The 14,295-nt window shown below is 36.8% G+C and overlaps 1 protein-coding gene across 1 annotated transcript in view; it reads left to right on the forward strand.

The window, feature by feature from the left end:
* The window catches only part of LOC146146571 (DNA repair protein RAD50.L-like), a 27,984-nt gene extending 14,086 nt beyond the window's left edge, over nt 1–13,898 (forward strand). Inside the window, exons 15-27 of the mRNA XM_083386621.1 lie at nt 163–293; nt 1,050–1,236; nt 2,086–2,209; nt 2,488–2,576; nt 3,168–3,304; nt 4,304–4,475; nt 5,462–5,575; nt 6,245–6,372; nt 7,657–7,785; nt 9,359–9,540; nt 10,463–10,602; nt 11,226–11,359; nt 11,744–13,898. Of these exons, the coding sequence (XP_083242747.1) occupies nt 163–293; nt 1,050–1,236; nt 2,086–2,209; nt 2,488–2,576; nt 3,168–3,304; nt 4,304–4,475; nt 5,462–5,575; nt 6,245–6,372; nt 7,657–7,785; nt 9,359–9,540; nt 10,463–10,602; nt 11,226–11,359; nt 11,744–11,921 (1,845 nt within the window). The 3' untranslated portion in view covers nt 11,922–13,898. The remainder of the gene's footprint in view (nt 1–162; nt 294–1,049; nt 1,237–2,085; nt 2,210–2,487; nt 2,577–3,167; nt 3,305–4,303; nt 4,476–5,461; nt 5,576–6,244; nt 6,373–7,656; nt 7,786–9,358; nt 9,541–10,462; nt 10,603–11,225; nt 11,360–11,743) is intronic.
* The last annotated feature ends 397 nt before the right edge of the window (nt 13,899–14,295 follow it).

Here is a 14,295-nt window from a genome sequence, read left to right on the forward strand (position 1 = left end):
TAATTCCCAGATTAATTTGCTTGTGAATGTCCATTGTACGAGGGATACCCTAGTACCGAACGAGTAACGATACTGCCATTCGGCATCGAATATCGTCTTCTATCCGATATTATCGGAGATACTACTTTCGACCAGACTCGATTTTTTCTTTTTTGCTGCCAGGAAATCGACGAGCTCGTGAGCAGCCTCCAGCGGAAGTTGGAACTCGCCCCGAAGAAACTGGAGAGCCAGATGAGGGAGCTAAAGGGCAAGCAGGATCGCTACAAAACTTTGCTGGACGCCAAACCCAAGAAGTAATGCTCAGTTGCGGACAACCTTATAGAATCGGGGGGTTGCAACCTTTAGTTTCCACTTTTACGCCGTTATAGTTTGCAAGTGATGCTCCCAGTGTTGTTAACAAGTCATTTTAAAATGACTTAAGTCCCAGTCCAGACATTTTTAAATTACTTAAGACCTGAAGTCATTTTAAAAAGTCATTTTTAAAAGTTTCAGTGAAGTACTTTTGAAAATTAAGACTTAAGTTCAAGTCAAAAGTCCTTTGTAGGAAAAGTCCTTGTCAAGTTATTTTGAAATGTTTTAGTCCCGGTCAAGTCTTAATTAAAGCAATCCAACATCAAGTCATGTCATTGAAATAAAGGTAAAACGGTAAACTATTAAAATTAAAAGTAAGCGGTCTGTTGCGGGCCACATAGAATCGTGTTGCACACATGAAACAATTTACTTGTTATATGTTTTTTTATTTTAGTCATTACTCATAATCGGACGAAGTTACCAATTTTCAAAGTATAAGGTATTAATTTATAACAAGGACTTGACTGAGACTTGAATTGATCGAATTATGACTTTGACTGGGACTTGATTTGTTAACGATTTAAAAATACTTGTTTGGACTTAAGCTTATTTTAAAATGACGTGTTTACAACGCTGGGCATCGGCTTCCGATTCACTAATATCGGACATCACTTGCTGCTAGTCGCGCCCTTTATTTATCAGTTTTCAAAGTTTCTCAAACTTATCAGTTTTCAAGTTTCTCAAACTTTCTTCCACAGAACGGAGCTCGACCGCTTGGCAAGGGAAATCCCCGCGCTACGTCACAGCGCCGCTGACCTTGACAAGCAGATCGTAGAGGTCACGAGGCAGCGAGACGAAACGGATGAGAGGTTGGACGCGCTAAGGTCGGATGAGTGCAAGGCGAAGGACTGCGTCGGCGACGTTTCTCAAGCTGACAACGCAAAGGTACGATTTTGACAAATGTTATATTTTAAGTCATGGATGGGCACTTGGGCAGCCTTTCTCTAATCGCGGGCCAAAACCAAATTTAGAAAGCTCTCTGCGGGCCATTAAACCAACAATAGTTTTGCAACCGAAAATTCTTAAGGAGAAACTGGGTATCGATTTTTAGCGAACTTTCTAAAAACAGCAACTTTCTAAAGCCCACACAATCCTATTCATTGTTATTTCACAAATAAAACTAAAGGTTGGAAACTTACTGTGCTTGTTTTGTGCGGATGGAAATTTTACTAAATAAAAAAGTGCGGATGAAAATTTTAAAGGTTGAAAAGCACTGATATAGACGATCAAATGTAGCGGTTTAACTTGAAAGGTAAATTTATCAAAATTAGTAGGTTAACGACTTGAAGTGACAAAATATCTTAACACTAAAGCCACTATTTCTATCAGGTCAGATCGTGTTACTTTTGTGCAAAAAAAAAAACGGGTATCGGTATTGGAATAAATTGTTCAGTGTCGATTATCGCTAAACCCATAAGTTTAATACGACCTGTTTTACTCGTGCTGGTTATCCAAGCGTTTTTTTAACTAAAAATTTAACCTATTTAAATAATGTTTTGGTACTATGAAACACCTTTGGAAACTACCCTTAAAGTTTGAATTTGCTAAATGCTTAAAATACTTTAGCCAAGTCAAGGTTTAAGTATACTTTAAGTATATGTTTAGTATGTGTTTAAAATTAGGTATAGGTTTTAAAGGTTTAAGTATAGTTTGATAATTAATTAAAAAAATGTTCTTATAGTGTATTTACATAACTACAACAATACAGTTTTACCGACTCTTCGTTTTCTTTAGACTGAGATGCGCGATCTCGAGCGACAAATTCGCCAGCTCGAGTCTCGCCTCCCCGTGACGTCATCACGATCACTTGATGACGTCACTGCCGAAAAAAAGAAACTCTCGTCCGAGATCAACGCCGGTCAGTCTCAATTTGATGTTTATTGATTCTTCTGCAGTTTTTTTATACCTGCGATAAATAGGGTCGGAATAAAGCAACATAACTTGAAAAAAAAAAACCGTAAAAACGGAGATTCGAACGAACGTTTTATTCTCTATTTTCACAATTATTATTTTAATCATAAGCTAGCATGAAAGACAAAAGCTTGACAAAATTTACAATACTTCTGAATAAAGTCTGCCTACGTTGCGACAAATCCTCTTTAAGCAGTGCGTAACAATTGTTCAATTGTGACGCAGTGAATCAGGAAATTGACACGAAGCGACGCGAAATCGACAATCAGCTTTCAGCCGTCAACGGACTCAAGGAAAAACTTAACGCCATACAGGTTAAAACGCTTATTATTCTAATTGTACATCGGTAAATGACTTACGCAAAACTGCCATTTTCAATTAGAAATCGCATAATGTATTTGTTTTGCATCTAAACTTAGTTGCAAAAGTATATATATATTAATATTTTTATAAAGTGTCCGACCTTATTTATAGCATTGCTAGATCATCTGCTGTGTTCTTATTTTCTGCTGTCTTTCTCGCCTCGTTTGTTTAAAGTCACAAGAATTAAAGCAGGACATAGTTCCCTAATAATTTTGTTAAAACGCCTTTATAGCATGCTGAAAAAAAGCAAGACCGGATAAAAATCGCATTGTAAAACAGCACTTTGCTATAACAGTGTTACGATTGACTAGCATTGAGTAGAAACACACTTCATTTTAATGGTTTTTTGTATCCAACCTATATGGTAATCCACCTTTACAATTTACATTTGGCGGCCTTTTCAGTTTTAAAATCTTGTACTGCGCATGTCTCGGGACTAGTATTTTTACGTAGTCTTACTCAAGTCCTGAGTCCGACTTCTACATTAACCCTCAGAAACACCACAAGGTCCATTTCAGGTACCCCTTGTGTTTTTTTAAAAGGCGGAAAAGCTCAAGTTGGCTTCCGACCTCCAGAAATGCGAGCAACTTAAGGAACAGCAGAAGGCTCTCTTTGGCGACATCACGCGGGTAAAAGCGGAGGTCGAGAAAGCCAAGCGACAACTTCAGCCACTTGAAAAGTAAATCGACCTTTTTTGGTTCGGCTGATAAATTGAACTAATTTGGTTGGTTATTGATTAACACGAGTCATTTCTGCAGTAAAGATAGTGTCAAGTGATATAAAGTGTTTTATGCGTTTATTCCGAAAACCGATCCTCGGTAATTTTGACAAAAGAGTTTCGAGATTCTTTGATAGGCACAAACAAGCAGCATAAATGAGATTAAAGGCGTTTTAACCCTGTTATTAGGCAAACATTTTTCCTTTAGTGTTAAGAGGGTTGATTACCTTCAGTTTTTTTAACTGCTATTTCATAAAAAAAACTTTTAGTATTAGGTCGCTGTGTTGTGTCGTGAATCATGCCTGAAATTCCTGGTAACCTACATCAGACGACGATATATTGGCGAAGGGATTACGTTCAGCCCGCAATCCGTAGATACTTAAACCTGCATTGTAAGGTGGCTTTTATGAAAATATGAAGGTTTCCTATATTGCTTGCGATTTGGCACCTCACATTACAGATTTGGACAACTAGATAATTATAGTTTTCTAACTTAACGAATTAGAGCAAAATGTAGAAAATTCAAATTTTAATCTTATATGTAAATTGCCTGTGTGCTCTAATTTTAATTTACTAAAAATGCCACTTTGTCCAACGGCATTTTTAGTATCTTAGTCGAAATAAAGAATTTGAATGAAAACTCTTTGGTCGGAATGACTTTTTAGTCATTCTATAGAGTCTGCAAAGCATAGGCCATGCTAAAATATATAAAAATTAGCACACAAATACTCACCATTCGTATTATTAGGAGAATTAATGACGACTCAAATTAAATTGATTGTAAATACATAAATGTAATTTTAGTTCAAATTCCGGTTCAAATACTTATTTTCAAGATTTCGGTAATTTTAATGCTAATCAAATTAAAAAAAAAACTAAAATACATATAGTTGTCTTAGTATGCCTCACGATGCAGGTTTAAGTACCTACCCTCGCAGTCACGATTCCCTTGCTTTCCAGGAAAGTCGAGGAGCTTGAAAGTCGCAAGAAGAAGGCGACACGTCACAACGAGGAGAGGCTGAGTGCACTCAACCGTGACTTACAGGAGCTGCAAGCCAAGCGGAACGAGTTCGAAGCTCGACGAAAGACGATCGACGATTTCGAGGGGTCCGGCATAGAGCGAAAACTGAAGGTAACATTGGAGCATAATGGTTGGAGGTTGTAGTAAGACGTAATAAGAATATCAAAGCCCATACAGAAGTAGGTAGCATTTTGAACGTTTCGAATAACTCTTTATTCATTTTCAACATCCTTTTCGGACATTATGATGTTGAAAATGAATAAAGAGTTATTCGAAACTTTCAAAATGATAGCTACTTCTGTATGGGCGTTGATATTCTTATTACGAAGGTAACATAGAACTGTTGAAAATGACATTTTTTTGAGAGTTTGTTGCTTTTTAGCGCGAATCAAATGATTCCAGTTAAAGGCGGACCCAGCCTGAGTTCCTGGTATTCGTGGATCACGTTTTTGTTACCTGGCCTTGTTGGGTAAACGTTTGGTTTACGACATCAATCAACTAATCCACGAAATGGTTAATAAACATTTTTGAAAGTTACAATTTACCTGTAACATTAACATATTGCCTCTGAATTTTCAATTTTTGAACTTTTTTAACCACATTAATCTTTAAAAGTTTAGAATCGCTCTACAGTGTAGGAATTTTCCAAACTTGAACTAAAAAGGTGTAAAACATAACAAAAAATGACTTTTCGAAAGGAACTATTATCATTTTCAGGTTATGTCAAGAGCTCGTATCGAAACGTCTTAATCAAGATGATGTCGATCTACTCGGAACTTTTTGGTTTTGTAATTCATTACAGTATCGGGTGTTGAAAAACAATATAAAGTATTTTTCCTTGTTAACTAATATCAGAACAGTAAGCTTGATTATAAATTGCAATTCCCGAAGGTACAAGTGGATCGACATTATTTGATTAAAATTTTTCGATACGAGCTTGTATCATCTTCAGTTAATGTGGACATTGTCGAAATGTCTTAATAATTTAGAGGATGTCGGTCTACTGGACTTTGCAATTCATTATAACGCTTATTTGAACTGTTCAAGTTAACTCTGTCCATAGTCGAAAAGCAAACTCGCATTTTTTTCTTGGGCAGAGAACGACTGAGAAGATAGAGGAGCTCGAGTCGGGCATTGTGACGAAACAAGAGCGCGTCGGCAAGCTCAGGGGCGACATCTCGCGGTTGCAACAGGAAATAACAACTTGCACGGTAAGTCAGGGAATAATATTGATCAATCTACGTTTACTGTGATTGCTCTGACGTGGTGAACAAAGACACAATTTTCTGTGTTTGTAAATAAAGTTATCCTTATCCTCCGACCCTACAGTCTGTATTTCCATTTACTAAAACCATTTACGTAACTAAATAGGTTTAATATACAGTAGGGTTGTTCAAAAAAACACTTTTTAAAAAAAAAAAATTTTAGGGGGAGGACAATTTATTTTTTTACAAAATTTTAGCCTAAATCTGAATTTTCAAATTTACGTAGCGCGGTCAATACTGAACCAAACGTGCTCAGATTTGGTTTGTGGGGTTTTTGGACGCAACCTAACAATTCCAGGGGGTCTCCACTGAAATTTGACAAAACAGTGTTTTTTTGAAAACCCTAATATACAGTAATTCACTGATTGGGGTGTTATATAACTCGTCCAACCACAATACGTCATTGCAAAATGTTATTCGATTTACAGTGTGCGGCCTTATTAGTTCCGGAATGTAGTACTGGGCATGCGTAAGTCGAGTCCGACTCAATTAAAACAAACTTACTCCGTCGAGTCAACCTATAAACTGCTATTGATTTTTTCCCCTACAATTCATTTGAGTGTCTTTTACTGTAATATACAACAGCGTACTAAATTTGACCTTGGGTTGACATAGGACCGTCAGCGTGACCTTGAAGACAACGCAGCTCTCCGGGAACGACGTCACGATATCGAACAAGTGAATGATGACGTCACGGCTAAAGAGGAGGCATTGGACGGGATGGACGTCTCAAAACTAAACAGGTGGATGCTCGCTTTGTAACATAAAGCTAATGCTCGTGGGATAAACAATGTTTAGGCGAGGGGCGGGAATCGAACTGGCGCGCTTTGGAATAGGCAACCGGTGTTCCACCGACTAAGTACCTACGCGCTTGGGAATACGCGATCATTGCTCTGCCCAGCAAGCTAGTAAGCAACTTTATTTAAAATATAAGCTTGTTTAAAAAAAACGGCATTTTGAGAATACTAGTTTTTAAGCATTTTCTTCAAAAAGGTGCAAACCAAAAAATCTCAAAATTATATTAAACAGGGTTAATAATTAATCCTGACTGTAAACATCTTTATTTAACGCAGTTTTCCACTCAAAAAATATAAACGATTCTGCGAAATAAAAGCCAGGTTGAGAGCAACTTTTTCGAGAATAAGCTGTTACAAATGCTGCATTAAATAACCTACACAAGATGCCTCCGGAGAGGCTGGCTGATTTCGCCACCCATATATTCTTGGCCAGTAAGACTTCATAGGGGCTTGACAACCGAAAACACATTATGTATGTAAACGTTTCAGTTGAAAAATCTGCTGTTGACCCCCTTCGATTAATGATGTATGTACGAACAGGATGGCAATTTTTCTATGGTTGTTTCTCAACTTATTTTCCTCTGAGCCTGTGTAGCTCAGTTGGTAGAGCGACGGTCCCGGTATGACCGAGGTCGTGAGTTCGAACCTCACTGCATACTACTTGTTTTTCTAGCGTTATCTTGCTTGCACTACAATCCTGATCAAGCTGACTGATTTAGGTAAGGCTCTTCGAAAGCATCTTGTGAACTATATAATAGGTGCCGTTATCGTTGGTCAGTACGACTTCAGAAGGGCCTGATCACAGAATACACAAACACATTATGTATTTGAATGTTTCAGTTGCTTAATACGGGCTGTTGATCCCATTTGATTGATGATGTATGTACGGACAGAATGCATCAGACAATGGTGTTGTGTTTATTGACCCACGTCTGAGCCTGTGCAGCTCAGTTGGTAGAGAAATGGTCCCGGTATGACCGAGGTCGTGAGTTCGAACTTCACCACAGGCTAATATCACAAAACACACCTAGTGTATTTCTACGATGTAATGAACTAACCTGTAGTCTTGATTATAAAGCAACTCGTGGTTTTAAACTACACATTTTGTTGGGCAATAAATACGAGGGCTTGATCACAGAATCCACATTATGTATTTGTACGTTTCATTTAACTAACCTGGTCCTAATTATAAAGCAATGCATTAAGCACAACACATTTTGTTTTGGGCAGTGAATACGGGGAACTGATTAAACAGAAGCAGTCGTTGCAGACCAGGCTGGACTCGGCAAACGCCAGGCAGGAAGTCTTCAAGGAAGAACTGAAGAAAACGCAGCGAGAACTTCTAAAGGAGGAATACAAGTAAGTGAAGCGTGACGCGGTGGTTTTTATCGGGCACGTAACAGCAGCCAAGGGAGACTAAGAAACTCTTTAAATACGTAGTAAGAATATCAAAGCCCATACAGAAGTAGATGATCTTAAGACGGTTTATAAAAACAGGTATAAAACAAAAAAAATACAGAAATACATATTTTTCCTTGTATACCTGTTTTTATAAACAGTCTTAAAATCATTTGATACGAAAACAAGAATCTTTCTTTTACATTTTATTGTCTGCGGGAGATTCCTTAGTTCCTAAAGTGTTTCAGCTCATACAGAAGTAGGTATTATTTTAAACGTTTTGAGTAATTCTTTGTTCATGAATAAAGACTTCATTTTTCATAAAGGGTTCGTGAATAAAGAATTATTCGTAACGTTTAATATGATACCGACTTCTGTATAGGCTTTGATATTCATTCTACGTCTAACTACAACCTCCAGCAATTATCTTAAGATTTATTTGAAAAGTTTAAAATGCTTCCTACTTCTGTATTGGCTTGATATTCTTACTACGCCTTACTCCGACCTACAACCATTATGCTACAGAGTTTCCAAATACTTTCAGGTATTGGCCGGAGGTCGTGAGTTCGAACCTCACCACATTTTTTAAAATAAATTTGCATATTAAGGTAGAATTACTGCGTTTGATCACAAATCCTGGATGAAATCCCATAATAATTAGGTCTCGGATTGACTCCAATACCACCCTAGATTTGAAAGATCTAATGATACATTGGAGTATAGTAGACTAGTTAGAGCAGGGGTTCTTAAACTTTTTTTTTACCGCGGACCCCTAAATTTTTTTTTGGCCTCGCGTGGACCACAGTAGGCTTAAATTTTCAAAAAATCACGTCACAATGCAAATAAACTTCATAAATCTGTTGATTACGGTCTTAAAAGTGTGAAAGTAAAATGGAGTCTAAATTCAGTCAGGACAAAACCGTTTTGTTTGTCATTAAACTGCTTTCTTTAAAAAAATGATTACTTTTTAAATATACACTAATATTTCAATTGGGCCTTCATGTACCCCCTAAAACTAATTCACGGACCCCAGTTTAAGAATCCCTGAGTTAGAGGTTGTAATAAGACGTAAAAATCCAATCAAGTAAAAGTCAATACCCATCGAAATGTCGGCTAAGTTAAAAACATCTTCTATAAAAGAAATTGGTAAGTTTATTCTCCCAACCTTGTTGATTTCTTGACGCGCTTTGTCAAATGTCTCTTCAAGTTGGTTTGCTTACCGAAGACCATCCTTGTATCAAAAGGGTAATGCTACTTTGCAGCATAATGCTGGAGGTTAAGGTAGGACGAAGTATATCGCATTTTGAACAAGATGTTGAAAATGATAAAAAAATATTTATTCAAAACGTTCAAAATGCTACCTAAGTATGTATGGGTTCTGATATTCATTCTACGTCTAACTACAACCTCTGGCCATTATCTTAACAGTTATTCGAAACGTTCAAAATATTACCTACTTCTATATGGGCTTTGATATTCTTAGTAATGATATTATTACTAGGCATCGGTTAACGGCTCCGACTTAAATTCACAGATTCGCCGACGAGCGATACAAGGAGTGCCTGATCAACTCCACCACACTCGAGCTGGCTTCTGGTGATCTGAGCAAGTACTACAAGGCACTCGATCGCGCAATTATGCGATTTCATCAGATCAAAATGGACGAGATTAACAAGATCATTCGCGACTTGTGGCAGAAGACATACAAGGGAAAAGGTAATTTTGACCGAACCTCTTGTTGTTTGCATTTCTCAGTCGCTTAGAGGTCATTTTTTTATTTTTTTTGTTTTGTTTTTTATATACTAGGTAAAAATATTCTTTTTTTTACCGAGAAAATTTTTTTAAATAATAAAAAATTCCGTTTTTTTTACAAGATACCAATTTTATTACCAACGGCTCAAAAGTTTGCTATTAACCAAAAAAAAATTCGAGATTAACAAGATAATTTTTATTTGTAGCAGAAGACCTACAAGGGCAAAGGTACTGGACTGAAATGATCATTTTGCGTTACGTGACTGGTTCTAGCGAATACTCTTTCTTCACTTTAGACATCTGTCTATTCGTCGAATTAGTCATTTTTCCAGAAGGCTGTAAACAAATCAAAGGTCTTCTTTAATGATCAAACCTTGGTTAACATTTAAATCATCCAAAGAAAAGTTTTTCTTAAAGAGAAATGTTTTTTCTATTAAAAAATATTTAAAACACTTAAGTCGTCCAAAAAGTATTTTTCCAATTCCATTATTTCGACTTTTGAGCTAAATTTACGTTCAGATTTTTAGATTTTGTCATTATTCAAATAGGTTGTAAGAAATAAAAAAATCGCCCCCCGGAAAAAGTTTGACCCTGAAAACAAAAAAACAATATCTCGTTAAGTTGTATTCGCACTCCAATAGGTCAACACTCAACAGTCATCCGAAACCGAAATCGACCGCATGGCGCATACGAACTAAATATTGATAAAAAAATATAAAATTTTCAGTCAGATTTTGGACAAACGTACAAAATATTAAAAAAGTATCAAATTTCACTCGAATTTTTACAAACGAACAAAATATTAATAAAAAAATACTAAATTTAACTCGAATTTTTTATAACTAATAAAATATTATTAAAAATAATATCAAATTTTTTCTCACAGACATCGACTACATCCAGATCCGTAGCAGCGAAGATACTGGGGGAAGTACCGCCACTCGTCGTGTGTTCAACTACAGAGTTGTGATGAGATGTGGAGATGCTGAGATGGACATGAGGGGAAGGTGCAGTGCAGGACAGAAGGTAGGTGGGGCCGGGTTAAAAAAATCAATTTTAACTCACATCTTATCGCTGTTTTTACTGTACAAGTATTTTGACTGATTTAATTACATTTATCTAATATAAGTATTAATAACCTGCGAAAAAGCTTATGGGTAAATTACAATATTTACTCAGTGTCAAGGATGTCATTTGACTCGCTGCTATAGTTAAATCACAATGAAAAAATATTTTTTGGTGTATATATTACAGAATTTTTAACATACGATTCGGCAAAGAAATTTTCATTGCACATGGTTTACACTGTTTCATTTAATCCAGGGTTGTTAAATTGGTGATCCCCTTGGCGGCACACGAACTTCTTTAGGGAGTCCACGAAGCCCTAATTGAAATATTTAAAAAGCAACCATTTTTTTTAAAAGTCTTGAATTACAAATAAACGTTTTTACACTGAATTATATTTAAAATCCATTGTGCTTTCACATTTTTTGGACTTTTCTAAAGTCTATTTGCATTGTGACATCAATTTATGACGTCAACTCTAATATTCTTTGCCTACACCACGCGAAGCTAAAAATATTTTTTTCGTGATCTGCGGTAAAAAAACTTTTACGAAGCCCTTATTTAGACCTATACGGTTTGACCAGGTGCTGGCTTCTCTCGTAACCCGACTGGCGTTGGCCGAGACCTTCTGCATTAACTGTGGGATCCTGGCTCTTGACGAACCCACCACCAACCTCGACAGAGACAACATTGAGAGCCTAGCTCAAGCCTTGGTCAGGTGAGCAAATAATAATTGTATAAGATTTTTGGGGATATCAGCTAATATTGGATGGGCCAATAGGCATCAACTTTTTTCACAGGGGTGTCCAAAAATGTTTTTCACATGAATGCCCCAAAAAATTTTTTTTCACAGGGTGCCCAATTGATTTTTTCACAACGGTGCCCCCAAATTTTTTCATCAAATATGACGTGACAATTGGATGCTGACAAGTCATTTATAGAAGTACGAAAAAACATTGCGACTCTTTCGCTTGTTGGGAAATGCCTTTTAGGGTTTTGTTGGTTTCGTTTCAGGAAGCAAAAGTCTTTGATAGAACTGTAAGCTTATAATAATAAACACACACAAAACTTTTCTTTACACTTCGTGCTCTTGCTCCTCCAGTATCATCGAGTCCCGACAGCGTCAGCGCAACTTCCAGATGCTGGTCATCACTCACGACGAGGACTTTGTTGACCTCCTTGGAAGATCAAGCTACGTTGATTATTACCTAAGCATCACCAAGGACCAAGAGGGGAAGTCCCGCGTCGTCAAGACGCCGATACGCTTTATCGAGCACTGACCTTGGCGCGTCCAAGGTCGTTTGCCACGTGGTCGTTTTAGGTCCCGACCTTGGCGCCTGGTTTACAAGGTCGTTTGAGCTGCCACGTGATTGTTTTAAGTCATGACCTTGAGGTCTCGTCTACAAGGTCGTTTAAGCCACGTGGTCGTTTTAGGTCATTAGGCCTCTAAAGTGTTCGCTGTCTTGAAACTGCAAAAGTCAAGGTCGTTTCTCGTTCTAAAAAGTCGGGTTCAAGGTGAAACATAAGGGACGAGCTTAAAATGTCGCTTCAGTGATAGTTAATAGAGCACTAGTATTCAAGAAGTTGCAAGCTGATTTTCCACCTAATGTTTAGTTTCTTTGTTGTGGACTTCCTGCAATAGTTTGACAATCGTGTTTTCGAACGGCTGAAATATTTGCGTTTACAGCCGGGATTCGCCGCGAAAATCTTAACCTAGACATTTAAAAAAATTCATCCTAAAATTCTATAAAAAACGTATTGAAATGTGGAAACCTCGTTTCCTAAATGGAATTTGTAAATTCAACAATTCATAAGTTGTTCTTTTTCTGAAGTCCCAATTAGGGCGTCAGCTGTCCTATGGTGATTCTAGAAGTAAAATATTTCCAACATTTCTCTATCCTTTGCTGCCTAAATCTATTCGTAGAGACTTTCATTCCAGTTCCCTTTAAGTGATCTAATGTACAGTCCACCTTGCCTTCATTTTTCCTCTGCCAGCGCGATTACAAATCCTTCTTTCCATGCACTGTTTTTCCAAATAAGTAAAAGTTGTAATTTCACCTAAAAAATGTTCATCGAAATGCCCCACGTTTTTGTAAACATCAGTTAAGTTCCAGTTGTCAGCGTTTTTTTGTGGAAAGCAGACTGCCTAATTTTTAAATTGTTATTTTGTTGTGCAATTTTCGAATGCATATTTTGTCCATGTAATGGAAATTGTTTTGTTCTTTCCGATTTTGTGTCTGCAATTTAAACTTTTTAATTTTTTCACTGCCAACTATAACGTATTTTGTCCAGTGTTTCTCAATCCATGATTGCGACCCAACTTAGGTCGCCTTGTGATTTGGTTGGGTCACCGACTGCTGTAGTTCAAATTGTTAAATTGGTACTTAGCAAGATTGTTTCAAAATTGGGTAAAACTGTGAGTGAGATACTAAGACATGGTCCATACTCCATATCAGTTAAATTTCCACTATTAAGATAGATGTCAAGTTTAATTTACAAAAAGTTTAGTGATGAGAATTGCGTCGCCAAGTCTTCGCTTTTATCCTTACACCCGGAAAATATTGAAAACTACTGATTTAAACGTGTTTGTCTTCCAATACGAGTTGTCGTTATAGTCCAGTGCAGGGGTGGGCCAATGTATTCAATAGAATAACGAAAAAAAGGAGAAACGTTTATAAACTGTACTCTTGGTAGCCTTTACAATTTTTATGAAATTTTACGATTCAACTAGAAGAGCCACAAAAAACATGCCGGAGAGCGAGCCGCAGTTTGCCCACCCCTGGTGCAGTGTTTTTCAACCTATGTGCCGCCGTTTGATTTGATTGGTTGGCCGTCTGCATTATTTCACATGGTTAGATTTATTGAGATTAGTTGGGTCCAGAGCAAGATTTCTCGTAAAATTTAGAAAACTGTTGAATACGTACGAAGACGTGTTTCCTATTAATTAAATTCGAGTTTATGTTTGCCATACTTCTATCTTGTTTTGTTGACTTAATTCCATGAAGAGAATTAATTTGCCAAAGCTTCGTTGCTGTATTTCCACTTAGTGTCGGAGTCGCGGTGAAAAAGGTTGAGAAACACTGTAATAAGTTGGCAAACTAAAGCTGTGGTTGGCAAACGCTGTAAAGCACGTTTTGCGTCTAATTTCTTACTTCAAAAACTGTTTTATTTGTGTGGATATTTAGTTTTAAAAACTATTACTGTTTGTATTATTCTCCTTTGCATTTTTTGGCGCTCGGGATTAAAAAGCCAATAAACTGTAATTCTTCAGTTTCAGTCCAAAAATCAATAATTAAGAAGCAGTGTTGTAATGTCTTAAGTGATTGACTTGACTTAAGTCACTGTTTTCAAATGACTTTTCTTGACTTAAGTCTTTTAAACAAAAGACTTGACTTGGACTTGAGTAATTTTTTCAAATATATTTGGATTAAATTGAAGGTTTTTCATTAAAATTTATCGCAAGTTTTGTAAGTTAAACAATTTGCTTGCTAAACATGACTTGGTAGTTTTGCAAAAGACTTGACTTGGACTTCAGTCATTTAAACTTGTTTACAACACTGTAAAGAAGTGTTGGTTTGTTTAGCCAATTTTCGTATATATTTACACGCACTTCCGCGTACACATTAAATCAACATTAGCTGTTAAAAGGCGTTT

This window comes from Ascidiella aspersa, chromosome 4, assembly GCF_963924565.1.
Source record: "Ascidiella aspersa chromosome 4, kaAscAspe10.2, whole genome shotgun sequence".
Taxonomy (NCBI): Eukaryota; Metazoa; Chordata; class Ascidiacea; order Phlebobranchia; family Ascidiidae; genus Ascidiella; species Ascidiella aspersa.